The 21614-nt window shown below is 38.9% G+C and overlaps 1 protein-coding gene across 1 annotated transcript in view; it reads left to right on the top strand.

The window, feature by feature from the left end:
• The window catches only part of LOC134212969 (paxillin), a 120279-nt gene that overhangs the window by 71543 nt on the left and 27122 nt on the right, over nt 1–21614 (top strand). The window contains 5 exon segments of the mRNA XM_062691373.1: nt 1407–1623; nt 1694–1826; nt 1890–1936; nt 1939–1998; nt 15463–15560. Of these exon segments, the coding sequence (XP_062547357.1) occupies nt 1407–1623; nt 1694–1826; nt 1890–1936; nt 1939–1998; nt 15463–15560 (555 nt within the window).

Below are 21614 nucleotides of genomic sequence, written 5' to 3'. Positions count from 1 at the left end.
TGTTCCTCTCAATTCTATCAAAATCGGTCATCACAACCTCTTGATACGCAAAATAGTGCGATAAGAACCTTTAGCGAAATACCTTCTTCGTAATAACATTCATGCGTTGACCTTTTTACGGATGTTTACCCATTTCCATCAAAATGGGCCACCACAATCATTTGTTAATCAGAATGTGAAAATGATAAGGTTTAAAAATCCCTCGATTTTCTATGATGAGTTCCATTTGGTCTGAATTGACCACTTTAGCGGATATTTCGGATTTTCCGGAGGACCTCCGGTGGCCACTCAGGTCCATCAATATGGATTACAACATGATAAAGAAAATCTTAAAAAACTTTTAGTTTTTATAATTTGAGTTTATATTTGAGTTTTATGAGTTTCATAATTTGATCACTTTTACGGATGTTGCAAACCGTCCGGTAGACCAATCAGGCCCATCAAAATGGATCACGACAAACATTTGTTACCCAGAGTACGATTATCAAATGTTTTGAAAAAAACTTTTCTATGATGACAAACAAATGTTCCGGATCTTCCGGGAGACCTCCGGCTCCGGTGGCTACTCAGGTCCATTTAAATAGATTACGACAATCATTTGATACTTAGAGTACCGCCATCGGTGACAATAGGTCTGGGGGTGAGAATGGGTCATCGCTCTCACCAGCAGCCTGGAGGTCGGATAGCAAAATTGTTCAAAAGGTCTCTTATAATTTAGTCTTCTTGCCCTCAGATACATTCGTTCTGTTCTACAAGCATTCTAAGTACTTAAAACAGTGACCCATTCTCACCCCCATTTGACCCATTGTCACCCCCGACGACGGTACGATCGAAGAAGCTCTGGAAAACGTGCTCTTCGATGATGATTACACGATGGGATACAAAAGTAATTTTGAATACTAACAGCCCCGACGAATTTCGTTTCGCCTAAAATTGATTTATTCGCTGATTACTTCTCGAGTTATGCAGAAATGTCTTTTCATTTGTATGAGGGCCTCTTTCCAAAGTGGGCAGGGGTCTCGAACATTCTTATGAACCTTCTCCGGACCCAAAAACCTCTGCATACAAATTTTCACGCCGATCGGTTCAGTAGTTTCCGTGTCTATAAGGTTCAGACAGACAGAAATTCCTTTTTTAGATGATAGAAGATTAGTGAACGATTGCCTTTTTCCGTGTTGCAAAAACATCATCGACACAGATTAGCACGATTTCTACCCAAAGCGTTATGTATCCACTATTTCGGTGTAGTGTTCTTCTTCATGGTTGTGGGTCACGTTAAAAAAACGTGAGAAGGGATAGGATCGTCTATTTTTTAATTCATAATTTACCTTTCTTCCTATTCAAAGAATCATGTAAAATTGTAGGAATGATTTTGGTTTATGTACTAATTAAGTTTTTTCTTGCAGCAAACATATCAGACATCAACTAAAACTATCACAGAAACTCGACCAGCCAATGGGTACAATGGCTCACTTCCGAGATCCACTACACCGCATCAGAACTCATTGCCACGATCCAACACACCCCAACGACTCCAGAACTCCGGTTCGGGTAACCTTTCGGAACTGGACTCACTACTGCAAGATCTGAGTAGTGCCCGTTATGGAAATATCGTGGAAAAACGTAAGTGATGTCATACGAATCTTTGGGATAAAAAAAAAACAGTTCATAAACGGGTTTCTCCATTTCGCAGACCAACCCAACAATGGAACGACTAGTCCTTCACCATATGCCATCAACGACACCATCAAGCGACCCTCCGTGGACAGCTTGCTTGATGAACTTAGTGCGGCCAATGCCAATCCAATCTATGCAGTACCCTATGGGTGAGTACTACAGAATTAACTTATATATGGAACTTTGAAATCATGTCGAATTTTAATTTTTAGGAATCAATCTCCAAACCCGCAGCCACATCCTGGTCGGCAGGTCACTATCATCGAGAAACAACCACGGAAAAAATGACCGGAACTCCGAGTGCCAACTATCAGAATCAATGTAAGTAAACGAATTCGGTCTGTAACACGAATAAAACACAGATTTATTTTCTTGAATTGTCAATTGACTCCACAATTGATGATCTTTTTTCCTGTAATTGTCAACTAAATATTAACATTTAAAACCAACGAAAATCAACCAAATCAAATATTTGAAATCACTTGTCAATTATTCAAAATACTAATCTCGAGAACAATGAATATTTTTTACATCATTTTTTGCATTGGATCTGATGATAAGTCTCAACTTTATAGTAGACCAAAAATCAGCCAAAAAACCTAGGATTGAAAAAAAAGGATAAAATAAAATAAGAATGTTGAAATCCGTCTATTAAGATAGGTAGTATTTTAAAAATTTGTGGTTGGCGAAATGCAGCCTTGGACCGAGGTGAATGGAGAAGACTTTTATGTGCAGCACAGGCCACTCCGGCCTTAGCCTGATAATAAATAAATAAATAAAATTAATTAGACTTTATGCTTTGTGACTGATTTGACTTACCAAACCACGTTACTGAAAATTTTCAAGAGGATTATGTGAGCTGATTCCCACAGTCCGGTGTTATTATTATTATTATATTTATTAAAGAGGTTTTCGGCCCTGGGCTGGTTCACCTCGTAATCCGTCATGGTAAACTAGTTTTTCACTTGTTACTTTTCAAAAACCCAACCCGATCGTAGCAATCCTAAGGAGCAAAAAAAAATCACTTGTTAATTTTCAAAAACCCATCTCGATCACAGCAATCCTATGGGGAAAAATTGCTGGTTTTCACCTAGGATAGGATGTGACAATTGAATTGCGACTGCCTTGTTGTTTCCTCAGTCGATTGCTTCGACGAGGTGGTGGCCAGTGCTTCCGAATATTTTTTTGGCAAAATCCGCCTAATGATACATGTAAAAAAATAATGTTTTCTCGGTAATTTCTTCCATTATTTGTAGTAAAAGATATGACGTACCATTAGAAAAAAGTTTTTACATGGAATTAGATTAGTTTTACAGTGAAATGGGTAAAAAGTTGGTTAATAATGCTTATAATCGAGTGTTTTAAATAAGCATAATCCTTGAGAATCATGCATACATCATCAAAAAATCAAAAAACAAGCTTATGAATTTTGCCATAAATTTGAATTTAATTACCCAGCAACACTGCCAAGCTAACAACAAACTGCTCTTTTAAAAATGCGATACCGCCGATCGAAGTAATCGATTATCATTTTCACCCAATCAGCAACCGGTACGATTTTAACAGAAAATCAGTACGATTTATAATTACTAATTGGCACATCCTATCCTAGGTTTTCACTAGGCGCAAGGAGAGTCTATTATATATAGAGTTGCGCAAAGAGTGAACTCAAATCAACCAATTGAACTGTCAAACCTTCTACCTATCGAGCAAAGTATTGTGCTTGTTTGTAAGGCGGAAGTATTGTTATCGCCTAATGATTATTATGGCAAATTAAAACACAAGAACTAAATTGTATTAGATCTGTTTTAGAAACAACGTGAAAACACTTCAATGCATCCTCAATCAAGTAGGTAAAAAGAAACTGACTTGTTTACACTCTGTAGGCAGCCGTGTTATCGAATTTTAAAGATTAAGAAGTGAACACTCCCGTGGAGTCACTTGGAGGGTTGATCAAAAATGCAAGTTGGCTACATAATATCATGAGCATCATTCAGAATCAGTGTAAGCAGATCCTGTTTGCGTAACTTGGGCGTAAGATGAGTTAGTACTAGAGTAGGTACTCTGTGAATCCAAAGGTCGCATTATTTTTGTATTCTTTGCAATATAGCATATGCATTATGCAATCTTTATGTCTAAAAAAGACGATGTCCATCATTTTGACTCCAGTTGAACTTTTGAGAATGGCTTCAGCAAAAAAGGTATAACTCAAAAACGGTTCGTCCGATCTTTTTGGTGTCTTCGGCAATGTTTAACCTTTACGGTACCTACCTATTTTTCGGTGACTTTTTTCCCTCCAATCTACTCTAACTTGGTCAATTATCCATCGATTTTTATGCTTCTATATAGTTTTTGTTCCCGGAACCTGGAGATTGTTTGGAAAAAAAATCTACTTAGCAATTTAATGATTGTAAAACACAAATTCAATAACAGATGTTATACTACGTACTGCAGAATGACCTAAGAGATTCCCTGTGATTATCAGAGCACTTTGGAAGCACCTGGTGAGATATAAATATGGTGCCCTGGGGGAAGTGGCCACATATCGGTCCGAATCAAACAAAGTCATGCGACGTAACAAACTTCATGATTTTTCAGTACCAGTTCATTGCTCGCACTTTCGTGAACTATTTTCTGCCTGTGTCCATCTGAACATGCCCCGGATTAGGCGCCCTGGGGAATGGCCACATATCGATCCGAATCAAACAATCCCATGCGACGTATATACATCGTGATTTTACAATACCAGTTCATTGCTGGAAACTTCATACATTTTCTGTCTATGTCCATTAAAGTGGAGCGTCATGGTTATTTTTTCAAATCAATGGTTTTCCGAATCCATTCTGGGTCCTGAACAACTGTGCAAAACTTGGGACCGATTGGTTGCTTCCTCGCTTTCCGCATCGCGTTTGAAGTTTGTATGGAAATTAGTATGGAAGAACGTATATTTTTGCATTTCTACTACTAGAGGTTTCAGTTCATCGTAAACCAAGTGACACATTGCGCATAAAGTCACATAAAGTATAACCCAAAGGATGCCGAAAATCTTTGCTGAAGAAGGCACGTTGCTGGAACGTCCACGAAAAAAGTTATAACGCTTCGAAGATTGAGTGTTCAAACCATATGCAAAAAATCGTTTATTCTGCCAGCACTGCCGAACTACGTAGACCAATAATTTAACAGAGTGTTATTTCAAAATAATTTATCTTATAGGGCTTTAGAGCTAATGGGAGCTATTCGGAATCATTTCAAAAAGAAAAAAAATCCGACAAGAAGGAAGATGGGTTTTGCCCTTCAATAACCATAGGTTGTCCGGTCGTGCTGGCAGAAACATTGATTTCTTGCATATGGTTTGAACAATCAATTTTCGAAACGTAAGAACATTTTTATAGACCTTCCAGCTACGTACCTTCTTCGGCAAAGTTTTTCGGCATCTTCCAGATTATATGCTAACGTATTGAGTCACGTGATTGATGATAAATTGAAACCTCTAAGAGCAAAAATGTAAAAAAATACGTTTTCCCATACTAATCTCCATGTAAATATAAAACGTGATGCGGCATGCGAGGTCGCAACCAATCGAGCCCATATTTCACACAGTTGAGTGGGTTCTCAAAACGATTAAGAAAAACCTTGATCTCACTTGATCGGACGAAGTTTGCGTTTTCCCATACAACTGCGCCCCATCTGAACCCCCGGATCCATCCATCCATCTGAACATCTGTCCATCTGAACATGCCCGGATCAGGTGCCTTGGGGGAAGTGCCCACTCATCGGTTTGAATCTAACAATGGCATGCGACGTATCAAACTAACCAGTTCATTGCTAACAATTTCGTATATTTTCTATCTAGGTGCATCTGATTGTGACCCGGACTAGGTGCCCTGGGGAAAGTGGTCACTAATGGCTCTTATTCAAACCGTGTTATAGGACGTACCTATCTAACTTTTTTTTGTTTGTACAATTTATTACTGGAATTCCATACAATACTTCCCATTTTTATCCACCTTGGTAATTTCCAGGTCCTGGAGAAAGTGACCACTGAGAAAGTTCAAATTCCAAAATTGTGTGATAATCTCCATATCTTTATAAGCTTCTTTATGACATTGTAAGAGTCCTGACAAAATAATCAAGCAAAGGCAATTTGTGTTTATATAAAAATCTATAAGGGGAAAAAATATTGGAATTTCCTTGGAAAATTATTGGAATATCTTCGAAAATTCTTTGAAATGTCTTTCGGGAAATTCTTCGGAATGGCCTCGGGAAATTCTTCAAGATATCCTTCGGAAATTCTTTGGAATTTCTCCTGGAAATTCTTCAAATTCCCTAAGGAAATTTTACCCAAGAATTTCCCGAAGAAATTTCCAGAAACTTCCTGAGGATATTTCAAAGAATATTATGAGGAAATCCCCAAGAATTTTCCGAGGACATTCAAAAGAAGTTTCAGTAGAATTTCTTCGGGAAATTATTGGGTTCAGTTTTCCTAGTTTTTTCCGAAGAATTTTACTAAGATATTCCGAAGAATTTCCCGAGGATATATCGTAAACTTTCCGAAGAAATTTCGAAAAGTTGTTACAAAGAATTTCCCTAAGAAATTCCAAAGAATTCAATGCGAAAATTTCGAAAGAAAATCAAGAAATATCCGATGAATTTCACGAGAAAAAAACGAAGAAATTTTCTAATAAATTCAGGAAGATTTTCTCGACAAAATTTAGAAGAATTTTCCGAGAAAATTCTGAAGATTTTCTGAAGTATTTCTAAAAAATTTCCGAAGATTTTCCCGAGGAAAATCCACAAAAAAATCTGGAGGAAACTTCAAAGATTTACCTGCCGAAATTCCCGAAGAAATTCCAAAGAATTTCTCTAGGAACTTTTGAAGGATTTCTTAAGGACTTTCCAAAGAATTTCTCGAGGATAATTCAAGAATTTACCAAGGAACTTCCAAAGTATTTCCTGAAGAAGTTCAAACGATATTTCCGAGGAAATTCCGTAGAACTTCCGAAAGTAATTCAGAAGAATTTTCGAGAAAATTCCGAAGGAAAGTCGACTCTCCACATCTCGAAGTTCTATATCTCGATATCTCTCCCTATGTCGATGGTTTCCTCAGTCCCTTCAATCTACATACATTTGGTCTTTCTACATCTCGATAACCTCCCTATCTCTATATCTCTCTATCTCGATGGGTTCTGATCATATTTTGTTCAGGATTTACTCTCCTTATGTCGATATGGTCAGATTTTTGGGCTACTAGACCATTTTTGGACAATAACAAACACATCAACAACAGGAAACGACATTTGTTTTGTTGTCGTTTTCCATAGCAAAGAGCTTTTTTGAATCTAGTACCCATTTCAATTTTCCTTCCATTCCTCGATCTCTCCCTATCTCGATGGTCCTTTGAATATCGAGATGTGCAGAGGCGACTGTATTTCCCGTGTATATTCCGAAGCATTTCCCGTGTATATTACGAAGCATTTCCCATGGAAATTCATATGTATCGCGGAAGGAAATTCCTAAGAGTTGAGGTTCGGGTTGAACAATTGAAATAGTCTATTTGAAAATTGGCTTAAACAGATATTATTTTTTCGTTATACAGATTTTTATATTAACACAAATCGTCTTTGCGCCACTTCTAAAGCAACCCCGAATTGCTTGAATTTTTGTCAGGGCTCCTAGATTGTCAAAAAGATGCTAATACAGATATAAGGGTAAAATCAGCAGTGATTCAAATCGTTCGGGGCTGTCAGTTTGAATATGAATCTGAAACATTAATTTTCCCAGCAGTTGTTCTAGATTCATTTTTTATACCAGTCAAATGTCAAAAAAAATAAAACTGGTATAACGCTCCGTTCTATTTTCTGCAGATTTGAACCACGATTGAATCACGAGATTCAAATAGTTTCCAATTGTTTTGGTCTATGAATGCGTCATTTTATCTACGGATCAATCCACTTTGTAATTACGGCGCCTTTCTTGGCGCCAACATGATGATTTCATTTAATTGAAAATTTGAAAAACATGAATAGAACACTGCTGGGGAAATTAGCGAGTTTGTTCTATTTGGCTTCATATTCAAACTAGAATAGTGGTCGAAAATTTGGAATCAAACTGAATCACTCCTGATTTCACTCTGCCCTGAGATAGTAAAACATTTTTAGAACTCGAAATACCGTAGTAGTCACTTTCCCCTGGGCAACTTTTCTGGAACTCACCCAGTGGGACAACAACAGGAAGTATTGTATGGAATTTCAAGCAATGAATTGATATTGTAAAACCATGTAGTTAAATTCGTCCTACAACACAGTTTGAGTTAAGACCATAAGAGGCAACTTCCCCAGAGCACCTAGACCGGGGCATATCCAGATTCATACATATAGTAAATATACTATATTGTCAGCAATGAACTGGTATTATAAAATCATGATGTTTGATATGTCGTAGCATGGCATTGTTTATTTCGGATCGATATACGGCCACTTCCCCCGGGCACCTGATCCGGGGCATGTCCAGATGTATCTCCGGGACCATGATTCGGATCGTCTCCAGATTCCGGGAACAAAAACTATATGAATTTCTGGATCCAACGATACCAGAAGCACTAAAATCGCTGGACAAGTTAGAGTAGACTGAAGAGAAAATAGTTACCAAAAAATAGGTCGGTACAGTAAAGGTTAAGGTGATGACTGGGGCTATGTAAAAAAATATGTACGATGTTTCAAAAAATAGGATTTTTTAAAATTGTTAAAATATTTTTTCAATATTATATTAAGCTCGATATTATGAAAGTACGCAAAATTTCCAAATGAAAAGGTCCAATGTGCATAGTACTTTATTCCTAAGTGCTAACGTTTGTGAGATATATAGCGGTAGTATCTGAAACTGATCAAAACATGTCCACGTTTTCTAATGACAAGCCAATAAGGACTTGTAACCTTTCTACACAGACAAACAGACATAACACATTGAACGTTCACTCATGAATTTCATCGTCGTTCAAACACTAACGACATCTGTTGATTTCAGTTAGTTGGGCAAATCACGAACCAGATGGCGGTAGTGAGTAAACGTCAAACTTGAGCAAATCCGATGCGCGCGCCACGAGTGATCGATTGGCCAACTAATGATTATTTGAATTGACCAGTAAATCAGTAAACGATGGAAATTTGACGAGTGTTATGTCTGTTTGTCTGTGCTTTCTATTATGGTGTAGATAAAGTACTAATGAAGGGATATAAAATGCCTTTGGTTAAGGCGGGGCGTTTGGCCCTGGCGTTGGGCACTTGCTAAAATCCATTTTTTCATGACTTTCCAAAAAAGCTATATTACGTATGCTCTGTAATATTTTCATATGACAACATATGACAGACAATGCATTTACGGCTTTTTGGACTACCAAATAGCACAAAGTTTGCATAAATTAATAGGATTTGACAGATCGTGAACGAAATCAAGCAAAGCAGATTGAAGCAAAGCAACTGAAGGAATATTAGGGACGAAAAGTAGAATATTTGTTAAGCCGAAAGAGGTTATAAACCTTCTTCTGTAACATATAACTTACGTAACTGTCAAATCGTATGGATTTTGCAATGACATTTCGCTCCCAGCCAATCCTACCCAACAAAAAATGTTACGACTAGTGTAGTCTGACTTACTCGACAATCTTTTTCAGTAGTTCATAACCTTTTTGTTAAGACCCAATAGTTTTTTTGATTGCATACACTTTGAATATGAAGATAGTTTGCGGCAACTTTTTGTGTGATATAAATAATAAATTTTGCAATGAATGGTCATTTCGTCAAAAGAAGGATATTTTTGGCTCAAACGGAGAGAGGATATTGTATGAAGGAAGAGCATATGCATATTTTTTTTATCAGGCTAAGGCCGGAGTGGCCTGTGCTGCACATAAAAGTCTTCTCCATTCAGCTCGGTCCATGGCTGCACTTCGCCAACCACGCAGTCTGCGAAGGGTCCGCAAATCGTCCTCCACCTGATCGATCCACCTTGCCTGCTGTGCACCTCGCCTTCTTGTTCCCGTCGGATCGTTGTCGAGAACCATTTTCACCGGATTACTGTCCGACATTCTGGCTACGTGCCCGGCCCACCGCAGTCTTCCGATTTTCGCGGTGTGAACGATGGATGGTGCTCCCAACAGCTGATGCAACTCGTGGTTCATTCGCCTCCTCCACGTACCGTCCGCCATCTGCACCCCACCATAGATGGTACGCAACACTTTCCTTTCGAAAACTCCCAGTGCACGTTGGTCCTCCACGAGCATCGTCCAGGTCTCGTGTTCGTAGAGAACTACCGGTCTTATAAGCGTTTTGTAGATAGTCAGTTTGGTACGGCGGCGAACTCTATTCGATCGGAGCGTCTTACGAGCATGAGCATGATTGACCGCCCACGGTTGCTACTCCGTTATTGCCAGGTCAGCTGTAATTACACAGAGAACCAACAGATGAAGTTTGGGACTAACATCATCTTCAATGTGTAAGAACTGGTGACCCAAAAATAAGCAATACCAGCGCCGGCCGTGTCCGAATGCAGGTCAATTAAGGAATGGGTAGGAAAATGTTGACATGATACTCGCTTTGATAGAAGCCGACGAGTCATCTGCACTTCCACGAGAAATCACTGGGATGTTGGATATATGGGGTAGGTATTGTGGCAGGGTTCGTTTTGGTAAACGGTATGCCGTGTATAGCGTGTAGTTTGAATAATTCAAAACATAATCGAACGAACACTAATTATTTTAATTATCGACCGCACTAAGCAGAACAAAATTGACGATGACCAGCCGATCTCTCTGCTAACCGCACAAAGCAGAACCATATTTTCGATGACCGGCCGATCTTTCTGCTTACTGACGCGAACCTTCACTTTCTAATTCATTTACTCGCCCGCACAAAGCAGAACAACATTTCGATGATCGGGCGATTGTTCTGCTAGCCGCACAAAGCAGAACAAATTATGTCATGACCGGCCGATCGTTCTGCCTAGGGAATGTTAGTATGTGGTTATTGTTGCTACTAGAGACCGAGAATACCTCTGCATCTCCACAATTACCACGGAAAAGAAGTTTTGTTAGTTGGGTGGGGTAATCAGTAACATAGATCGGGATTCACCATGGAAAGTGATGTGACCTATGCGACTTCTATACAACAGTATTAGCATTTCCTTGTTAAATTGTTCATCCTTCGCGAGAATAAACAATCAATTGCTCAAAGTGAGCGATTGTTCATTTGAATTTTGGATTAAGCGCCCGCGTCATTATTTTTAACGAATGGTAAGAAGAAAAGAAGTGGGATTGAAATTGAAATAGAAATCGAAAAGCTAATGTTAATCAGCAACCCTTATTTAATCTCAATTTGAGGTTAAATAAGATTGCACAGCCATACAAATTTAGTTAATTTATGTTTATTTTACGTGTGTGTGCGCGTGTGTGTGTGGAATTTTCGATTTGTACTACGGATAAACATCCATGTCATACATATTTGATCCTAGCGTGTATTGAGTAAAATTGTTTTTATAAATTGTAATCATGGAACGGACTCACCATATTTGCAGCTCTTACAATAGGTTATGCTTCGTTTAACCTTCTGTCTGTGCTCAAAAAAACTTACGTTGTCTGTGCTCTGGGGTCAAATTGATAAATTGAAATTGCTATAACTTTTCAATGTTTACCAATTTTGATTTTTGGACTGTTTCGAAAGATAATTTAATCATCTTTCAGGTCGTTACCAAATATTGACTATAGGTGGGCGGGTACATCGCGGGGAGGGGTTTTAGTAAACAAGGGTACAAAAACAGTGATTTTTCATGCAACTTTTTTAAAAAGGCTATGCAGGAAGGCATGTGCTTTGGCATGAGGCGTTGATAAGTTTAGAACTCGGTCGCCAGGTGGTGGTATATTTGAATTCATTATTTTAGACTACTCAAGATATTCCGATATATAGAATTCTCCTCAGTGTAAATATTCTTATCACACAAATTAAAAAATGAGAAGAAGTGCTCATTATATTGAGCACCGCTTTGTAGTACTAGACATCCTGAACAATGTTGCCGAATACAACTTTGGTGTAGGTATGAGCGGTCTCAAGCCAGAGCAATATTTCATATATGCAAGAATATTGCAAGTACACTAGCGCCGCCTATTTGTAAATTTCCTTATTATTTATTCCGTCAAATGACAGTCTATTGCGACCAGACGAACTTTGTTACAGACGTCATCTTTACAAATTTCAAAATTGTGCGATAAGAATATTTACAATGAGGAAAATTCCATATATCGGAGTTACTTGAGTAGTGTAAAATATTGAATTCAAATATGCTGCCACCTAGCGACCAAGCGCTAAACTAATCAATGCCTCATGTCAAAGCAGACGCCTTCCTGCATAACCTTTTTGAAAAGGTGCAGTTCAAAATGGGTAGGATTTTCAGATATAATAAAATAAGCATGAAAAATCACTGTTTTTGTACCCTTTTTTACGAAAACCCTCCCGCGATGTACCCGCCCACCTATAGTCAATCTTTGTAACGACCTGAAAGATGATTAAATTATCTTTCGAAACAGCCCTGAAAAATCCAAAATTGGCCAAACATTAAAATAGTTATAGCATTTCAATTTAAACAATTTGACCCCAGAGCACAGACAACGTAAGTTTTTTGAAAAAAGGACACTGTAGCGCATATTTTCAAGATTTTTCAAACGAATTTGCACATAGGAGACAGATCTCGGCGAGTTTTACCAAACTACCAAAAATTAGGAGAATCGGTTGACAACTAAAAAAATGGCAGCCATTCAAAGTGGCCTGGGGTCATATTGACCCCAGAGCACAGACAAAAGGTTAAAGACTTCAGTTTTTCAGTACTGAAACTGTATGCCATTCAGATCATCAAATCCATTAAGATCCTTTCCTTGGAAATATCTGAACACTTCAAATCCAGCACATCCACGTAACAAATATAATTTGAGTGGACATTTTTCTTCCTTGACTTCTTGACTTATTTACCATATTTAGTTTTCTGTGAAAATATGTGAAGTGTTAATATATACATTTAATTGATTGTTGTTTATAACCAAGTTATTAGTCAAGGGTAAAACATTGCAATAATTGGTCGAATGAAAATATAAATAACTATATGATGTTGAAATCTTTGAATTAATAGTTTTTGGTGTGCTGATTGGGTGTGGGAATCTGATTAGCAATAAATAGTGGAAATTTTATCTAACGTTTTGATATTTTAAGTACAATGGGATATCGAACATTAAGTGTAATTAAGGTCATCTACATATTATCTACATCTATATTTAGCATATTTTCAAGAATATTTATTCTGTAACGATACTATTCATGATTAACGTTTTTAATTTCTAGTCTAAACGTTATTGTATTCCAGTTGTTTGCGAATTAATAACACGTAAAAATGCCCAAATGAGCATACCCATTTGTGGAAGAAAATTTTAGAAATGTACCGTTTGTTGTACATCTCCTTAAGGTTAAGTCCTAATTCTATTGCTTAAATGATCATTTTCACTTGAATTGAAATTTATTACAATTATACTATCACCAATACGACCATTAAATGATCGATGTACACTTGTGAATGGCTAATGCATCCATGATAATTATGCATTATGCTTTTACTTACTTTTCATTTGACAAACATTGAGTGATTGATTGTTTAAACACTGACATTAATTTAATATTACGATATGATGAAAATAGTTTACGCTGTTTACCAGACATTTTTTTATTATTGATTTGAGAACGTAATTGCTTTTTCTTTGAATCTTCATTTTCATCTTCAGATAAAGATAAAAACAAAATAATATACATATTATATGTGTAATAAATATTGAAAATCATTTACGATTCATTAATTTAGGGAATATATTCTTACAACAAAATCAATATAACGTAATCTGGAAGTATAGAATCCGATGATTTTTATGCAATTTGTAATAATGTATCCTAATTTTTTACTTAAACAAATCACAGTGAGCATACACTTTATTGAAATTAGAAAAATTTAAAAGCGTGGCAGCTGCTTACTATTTTATTATGTTAATGTGACTCTTTTAATATGCCAGTAGCCATTTTTGTACCATTTATGAATGTCAAAAAATCAATCAAACATTGAATGTGCTATTATGAAAATTTACCAATGGGAGCTTTATATTATGCTTTAAACGATTTCCAAAAATACACATACCCATAAAAAGAACATGAATAAATACAAAATAATTAAATAAAATTATACTTAGCGTATTCAAACCATTTCACTGACTTGAAATTGATAATTAGTATCCTTCGGGAAAAGTCCTCACTTTTGAACCATACGATCGTAAACCCAATAATATCTATGGATAGGATGTTCACACACTCCAACTAGTCAATAAACATCGCATTCTGAATCTTCGGCAAGTTGAGTTCCTGACTGCAAACCTTGATACACTAAATTAGTGTCACTAATTCCTAAAAAGTTGGAAATATTCGAAAAAAATGACAAGCACCGAAAAAAAAACACGTCTTAGCCAGATCAAGGCCTACTCTCCTCTCTATTCGATCGGAGCGTCTTACGGAGTCCAAAGTACGTACGATTTCCAGCCACTATGCGCCTCCGAATTTCTCTGCTGGTATCGTTATCGGCGGTCACCAGTGAGCCCAAATACACGAATTCTTCAACCACCTCGATTTCGTCACCACCGATAGAAACTCGTGGTGGGTGACTCTTGAGCCTCTTCCTATCATGTACTTCGTCTTCGACGTGTTGTTGACTAGTCCAATTCGTTTAGCTTCGCTTTTCAGTCTGATGTAGGCTTCCTCCATCCTCTCAAAGTTACGTGCCATGATATCAATGTCGTCGGGGAAACCAAATAACTGTACGGACTTCGTGAAAATCGTACCACTCGTGTTAATCCCTGCCCTTCGTATTACTCCCTCCAAAGCGATGTTGAATAGCAGACACGAAAGACCATCACCTTGCCGTAACCCTCTATGCGTTTCGAAGGGACTCGAGAATGCCCCTGAAACTCGAACTACGCACATCACCCGATCCATCGTCGCCATGATCAACCGTATCAGTTTATCCGGAAATCCGTTTTCGTGCATTAGCTGCCATAGCTGGTCCCGATCGATTGTATCATATGCGGCTTTGAAGTCGATAAATAGATGATGTGTGGGCACGTTGTATTCGCGGCATTTCTGCAATACCTGACGTATAGCGAACACCTGGTCTGTGGTAGAGCGTTCACCCATAAATCCCGCCTGATACTGCCCCACGAACTCTCTTGCAATTGGTGTTAGTCGGCGGCATAAAATTTGGGAGAGTACCTTGTAGGCGGCGTTCAGCAATGTGATTGCGCGGTAGTTGCTACAATGCTACAATGGATTGTAGCATATGCATATGCTATGAGTATTTCAAAACTCAGTTTGAATCTAAATATGAGGGTAGTGTCCAGCAACTTGAGGTAAAAGTGTATCTTTTTAGCAAAGTATTTTTTCGCAGTCATCGATAAAACGATAAGCGATACAAATTCCTCTCCAAATACCATTTTTGTGATATTTATGAAGGTGCCACAGAATCAGTGGCCTTTCGTAGTACCTTATCAGCAGTTTCTTCCTTCCCTAGTTATAGTCATAGCATTTCAAAATTTAAAGATAAATATCACTAATGAGTCACCAATAGTAACCAATACACGAATTATAACAGCAATTACATTTTTATATCGCATTAATAATAAATATCTGTTTTAAAATCAAATCTTCTATATATTTTTTGCAGTGTATCAACAGCAGGTCGCACAAAACGACCAGTCCAACTATGCTTCGTCGGCCACCAAGGAACTGGATGATCTGATGGCTTCCCTCTCGGATTTCAAGGTAAGCTTTGATGTTAAAATAGCAACATTTTTTAAAAATAATTTCCGCTCGCAGAGTATACATTTCTTAGCCAACACAATCCAGCACTTCGATATACATACATCCGCGAAAGATATAAATATAATCTCCGGTTAACAAATTTGTCCGTTAGCAGTGTTGGGGCGTCAGTTGGTGGTGTCGTTGTGCATTAATGGGAGGAAAATATTATAATTAGAAATGCCTTGAATGCAATTTTGGCCGTTCGTCCGGTTTCGTTTAAGGGGAAACTGACGACCTTCGACCAAATTATAGCTCGCTTTTCCAAAGGCATCATCATTTTTCTTATTAATTTATCTCCAATTTTTTTTCACTTATCTATTTGTTTTAGATAAGAAATTTTTTTTTCTTAAAATGGATAACTTTGTTGCAACTTTTTTGCTCAACTAATTTGATTACCGTAATTTCATGGTTGCTAAATCCATATTAAAACATGTTCTTGGGATTGAAACTTAAATAAATTTTTAATATTATTTGAAAGCGTTTCAGCTTAAGGGATGAGAATGACAGGCCTTTTCCTGTATGCGGCAGAAATGCACTTGCAGTTCGGTTGTTCAGTGCACACGAGCCGAATGGTTTCCGATTGATTGAATTTTTCGGTCGAGTTCACTGGCATTGGAAATATGTGCGAAGCAGAACCCAAACTGAAGGACGGAATCTCCTGCTTAATTTCGAATTAGGTTTAGCGATACTGATGCAATAATTGTAGTTTATCCCAGATTTTTTTTTAATTTTTGTGGCGTGCCTTCAATCCTTCGCGTTTCTATAGAGATTGATAGGGACAGATATATGTAAACATCGCGTGACATCTCTCATTGAAAAATGAGAAATTGCAGAACTGGTCTTCACATGGCTGGTTAATATAAGGATGGTTCATATGAAATTGGAAAACCTTGATAGAAATAATTTTGTGGTATAATCAAATGGATACTTCTCTAAAAAAGCTCTGTCATTGGTCTTACGATCAGAATGATTCTTTCGATACAAAAAAATCAATGAATTTGTGATGTCCCATTCCAATGTTACCCAATTGAAAAAGAGGTACCCGTGCCTCACTGCAAAAGACATTCTTCAATGTTTCGTACTTTATCAAAAAATAAATAAATAAATACGAGTTGAATACAATCTTACAGTAGATGCAGAAATTAGAGTTGTGCCATCGTCTGCTTTTATTAGCGCCATCGCTGATCTCCCCCGCGAACTCAGAAGACTCATCAATTACTTCTCCAGTAATTCTGAAAAACTCCTTTTCTAGTTGTTTTGGCGATTTCCACCTCTACTTACTTACGGATCCTGTACACCTCCGGTGGTGCAAAGGGCCGACTTGAAAGATCTCCATCCTGAGCGTTGCCTGGTTATCGCTTTAACCTGTTGCCAGGTTAGATTTCGGTCGACTTCTTTTATTTCTTTATTGAGGCTTCGCCGCCATGAGCCCTCTGGGTCTGCTCTCTGCTGCGATGTCCCGCTGGGTTCCAGTCTAATGCTTGTTTACAGATTTCGTTTCCGCCCTACGTAGAGTGTGGCCGACCCAGCCCCACTTCCGATCCCGAATTTCAGTTGCTATCGGCCTCTGGTGACAACGACGATGGAGCTCATTGTTTGAGATCCAGTTGTGAGGCCACCAGGCCCGTATTATATACCGCAGGCATCTGTTAATGAACACTTGCAGCCGTTGAGTGTTCTCCACTGATACACACCATGTTTCGCTAGCGTATAACAGCACAGATTTCACGTTAGAGTTGAAAATTCGTATTTTGGTGCGTTCACTTATCTGCCTGTTTTTCCAGATATTTCTTAAACTCGCAAAGGCAGCCCTTGCTTTCTTGATCCGGTGCGTTTATGTCGATCTTGGTACCGCCGTCTGACGCCATTTGGCTACCAAGATATTGGAAGCTTTCAACATTCTCCACTGGTTGCCCGGCTACTGTGAAACTGGAAGGAGTCGCCGTGTTTACATCCAACGATTTGGTTTTGTTGACGTTGATGACTAAACCTGCCGAAGAGGAGCGCTCGGCAAGGTCGTTGAGCTTACTCTGCATATCAGAGCGCCGTTCCACCTCTAGGAATTCTGAAAAAAAAAAAAAACTCAAAACCATTAACTGAATAAATTTTGGAGCTGTGGGGTAAAAGTAAGCAGGAGCGGGTGGAGTACGCATGTGAACCCTGAACCCTGAAGTTCTGATGTCAAACTCGTATCTCTGGCCGAACTAAGACTACTTCCAAAGCGTAAAGATCCACAACAAAGAAAAAAGGGACAGAAATCGAAAATATCACAAGGTTCTCACCAGAGAGAATATTTTGGGCGAACTGCGCACCCAGAGAAAAAAATGGATCACCGATGAGACCTGGAGGAAGATAGAGGGGCGAAGAGAAACCAAAGCCGCGATAGAGCAATCAAAAACCAGAGGAAGCAAAGTCTTAGCCCGTCAACGATACTCGGCTCTGGAGAAGGAAGTAAAACGCTTATGATGACGGAACAAGCGAGCGTGGGTGGACTCTGGCCGACGAAGGAGAGGGAGCCGCAGCAACCGGGGACATTCGCCTCCTCTACGATATCTCACGACGCGTAAGCGGGGCAAAGATGAATGCTGAAATACTGGTTCGAACCCTTCGAAATACTTTTTCAAGTGCCAGCCACCACCAGCTACCACCACCTCGGCATGATCTGCCTAGGATCCGACGTATACCGCACGTCAATACCGAAGCTTCATCACGGCTAGAGGTTCAAACAGCCATACAAAGCATGTTCGATTTCAAGCTCCAGGGGTTGATCTCATATCAGCTCAAAGCCGACACCATGACATCCGCACAACTACTGTATCGTTTATTTCGTAATATCTGGCACACTGCAACTTTTCCGGTCGACTGGATGCAAGGTATCTTAGTGAAGATTCATAAAAGGGTGACCTGACTATATGCTATAACTGCCGAGGCATTATGTTGCTGGTATACCGTTCTCAAAGTTCTATGCAAAGTTATCTTAGCCCGGATTCAGGAGAAGATCGATGGGACTCTCCGGAGGCAGCAGGCTGGATTCCCTGCCGGAAGATACTGTGTGGACCATATTGTCACGCTCCGTATCATTCTGGAGCAGGTCAATGTATTCCAAGAGTCGCTTTACTTGGTATTCATTGACTACGAAAAAGCTTTCGATAGTCTCAATCGCGAGAATATGTGGGGCGCCTTGAGACGCAAGGGGGTTCCTGAGAAAATCATCTGCCTCATCGAGGCACAGTACGAGGCCTTCTTGTGTAGAGTGCTGCATAATGGGGTCTTGTCCGACCCAATCCGAGTCGTAGCTGGTGTGAGGCAAGGATGTCATCGACGGGATTCTGGTAGGTGCGATTGACCGTGAACCAAACCGCGGGCTGCTATGGCAGCCTATAACCATGGAGCACCTAAACGACTTCAAATTGGCTGATGACGTTGCACTCCTCGCTCAACGGCGCTCTGATATGCAGAGTAAGCTCAACGACCTTGCCGAAAAGGAGCACTTTCGGCAGGTTTAGTCATCAACGTCAGCAAAACCAAATCTTTGAATGTAAACACGATTACCCCTTCCAGTTTCACAGTAGCCGGGCAACCAGTGGAGAATGTTGAAAGCTTCCAATATCTTGGTAGCCAAAATGGCGTCAGACGGCAGTACCAAGATCGACATAGGCGCACGGATCAAGAAAGCAAGAGCTGCCTTTGCGAGTTAAAAAATATCTGGAAAAATAGGCATATAAGTGAACGCACTAAAATACAAATTTTCAACTCTAACGTTAAACCTGTGCTGTTATACGCTAGCGAAACATGGTGTGTATCAGTGGAGAACACTCAACGGCTGCGTCATCAACAGATGCCTGCGGTATATAATACGGGCCTGGTGGCCTCACAACTGGATCTCAAACAACGAGCTCCATTGTCGTGGTCACCAGAGGTCGATAGCAACAGAAATTCGAGATCGGAAGTGGGGCTGGGTCGAAATATACGTAGGGGCGGAAACGAAATTTGTAAACAAGCATTAGACTGGAACCCAGTGGGACATCGCAGCAGAGGCAGACCCAGAGACTCATGACGGCGAAGCCTCAATAAAGAAATAAAAGAAGTCGACCGAAATCTAACATGGCAACAGGTCAAAGCGGTAGCTGGACCACCGGAGGTGTACAGGACCCATAAGTAAGTAAGATGATAAGATGATAATTAAATGAAAGATTGTTTCATTCTCTTTTGGATTCAATCTTTGGTAACAGGGATGGCAATGGGTGATATAAGTGGAAATGGTACCATGCAAATTTGTGTCCTTTTCCTTCATCCAGCAACATGGAATCGGGCAGATTTGTGGGTCAAAGTTATGTTGCTAGCATGGATTGAAACCAAAAGAGAATCGAAAAGTCTTTCATTTATCATCTCTGTATACATATACGATATTTAACATACCGCGAGATGACCCTGAATGTGCAACACTGCTCATATTGCATAAAGTTTTCAAGTTGGTGTAAGTGATTTTCTTAATTTCAAAAAAATGATTAGTAACGCGTATACCCACGCAAATCAGATAGCAAATACAATATAAACAAGTTGAGAGTCATTTTCTACCATTTGTAGGGGTTTATTAGGCTACATTGATCCAAAAATATTACAACAATAATGTATACATGTTTATTTGCGGAAGTTAAATAAGCCCTTACCAAATGTTCTGCGTGATTTTTTGGAATGACAGGTCTTCTGCTCGATTGGAATAGCACTGACAGTAAATTTGGAATTCCAATTGGAACATTTCCCGTCTTTGTTTATAGTGTCTTTAGTGAAGACATTCCACTAAAAGAGCTTATAAATTTTCCTAAAAATGGTGCAAGAATGGATTTCAATGGTGAATCAAAGTTAACTGTCTATTCTCCATTCAACGTGGACTATATTTGGAAGCTCGCTGTGTATATTTACAGTATATGGAATATTTGTTTTAGATGTTGTTTTGAAAGGTATTATGGGACTCAAACTTATGACCCCATTGCAAAGACGGGTGCAAAAATATATTCCATACATACTCAACAATGTTCTCTAATCAAACATCAAGTTACGAATTTACGTTAACCCCTTAATGCGCAATGTTGTAGAAAAACAACAAACTGAAAAACGTTTATTGTTAATGATTGTAATAGTTATTTACGTTAAAAATATTTTCGAAGATTTCTAAAAAAAACACTTTTCGCATTTAAGGGTTAAATGATAAATTAGTTATAATTTTTTTTTGATTCTTCATTCTATAATCATCTAAAAATAACACCCTGCAAAGCTTCAAAATCGTCATGAAAATCTCCGCAGCCTGTAAATTTTTTTGAATTTCTACAGACAACTATTGAAAGACTCGTGGTCATGATGTAAGACGTCTAGGTGCATTCGCCTGCCTTGAACTTTTTGGTATTCAAAGAATAATCTCCGCTGGTCTACTAGGTGTTTTAAGTAAAATACAATCTCCACTTGCAATTCATCCGGGACTTCCCACGGGAGTTCCTCCGGCAGTTCCTACGGGAATTTCTTCGGGAGATCCACCGGCAGTTTCTATGAGCATTCCTCCGGGAGTTTCACCGGAAATTCCTCCGGGTGTTCGTCTGAGAAGGAACTCCCGGAGTAATTTCCGGAGGAACTCCCGGAGGAATTTCTGGAGGAATTCTTGGAGAAATTATCAGAGGTATTTTAAGAGGAACTGCCGGTGGAACATCTGGAGGAATTTCTTGAAGAACTACAGGAAGAATTTTCGGAGGAAACCCTGCTGGAACTCTCGTAAGAACTCCCAAATGAATTTTTGTAAGAATTCCAGGAGGAACTCCTGGAAGAATTGTTAAAGGGCCTCCCGGAGTAATTTTAGGAGGAACTCCGAGAGAAATTCTCCGAGGATCTTCTGGAGATAAATTGTAGATAAATTCTCAAAGAAATCCTAAATGAATTCCTGAAAGAAAGCCTGAATGAATTCCCGGATGAACTACTGGTGGAATTCCCGGAGGAATTTTCAGAGGAACAGCCGGTGGAATACCC

This window comes from Armigeres subalbatus, chromosome 2 (assembly GCF_024139115.2).
Source record: "Armigeres subalbatus isolate Guangzhou_Male chromosome 2, GZ_Asu_2, whole genome shotgun sequence".
Taxonomy (NCBI): Eukaryota; Metazoa; Arthropoda; class Insecta; order Diptera; family Culicidae; genus Armigeres; species Armigeres subalbatus.
The sequence above is the reverse complement of the archived record's forward strand: the minus strand, read 5'-3'. Positions and strand labels throughout refer to the sequence as shown.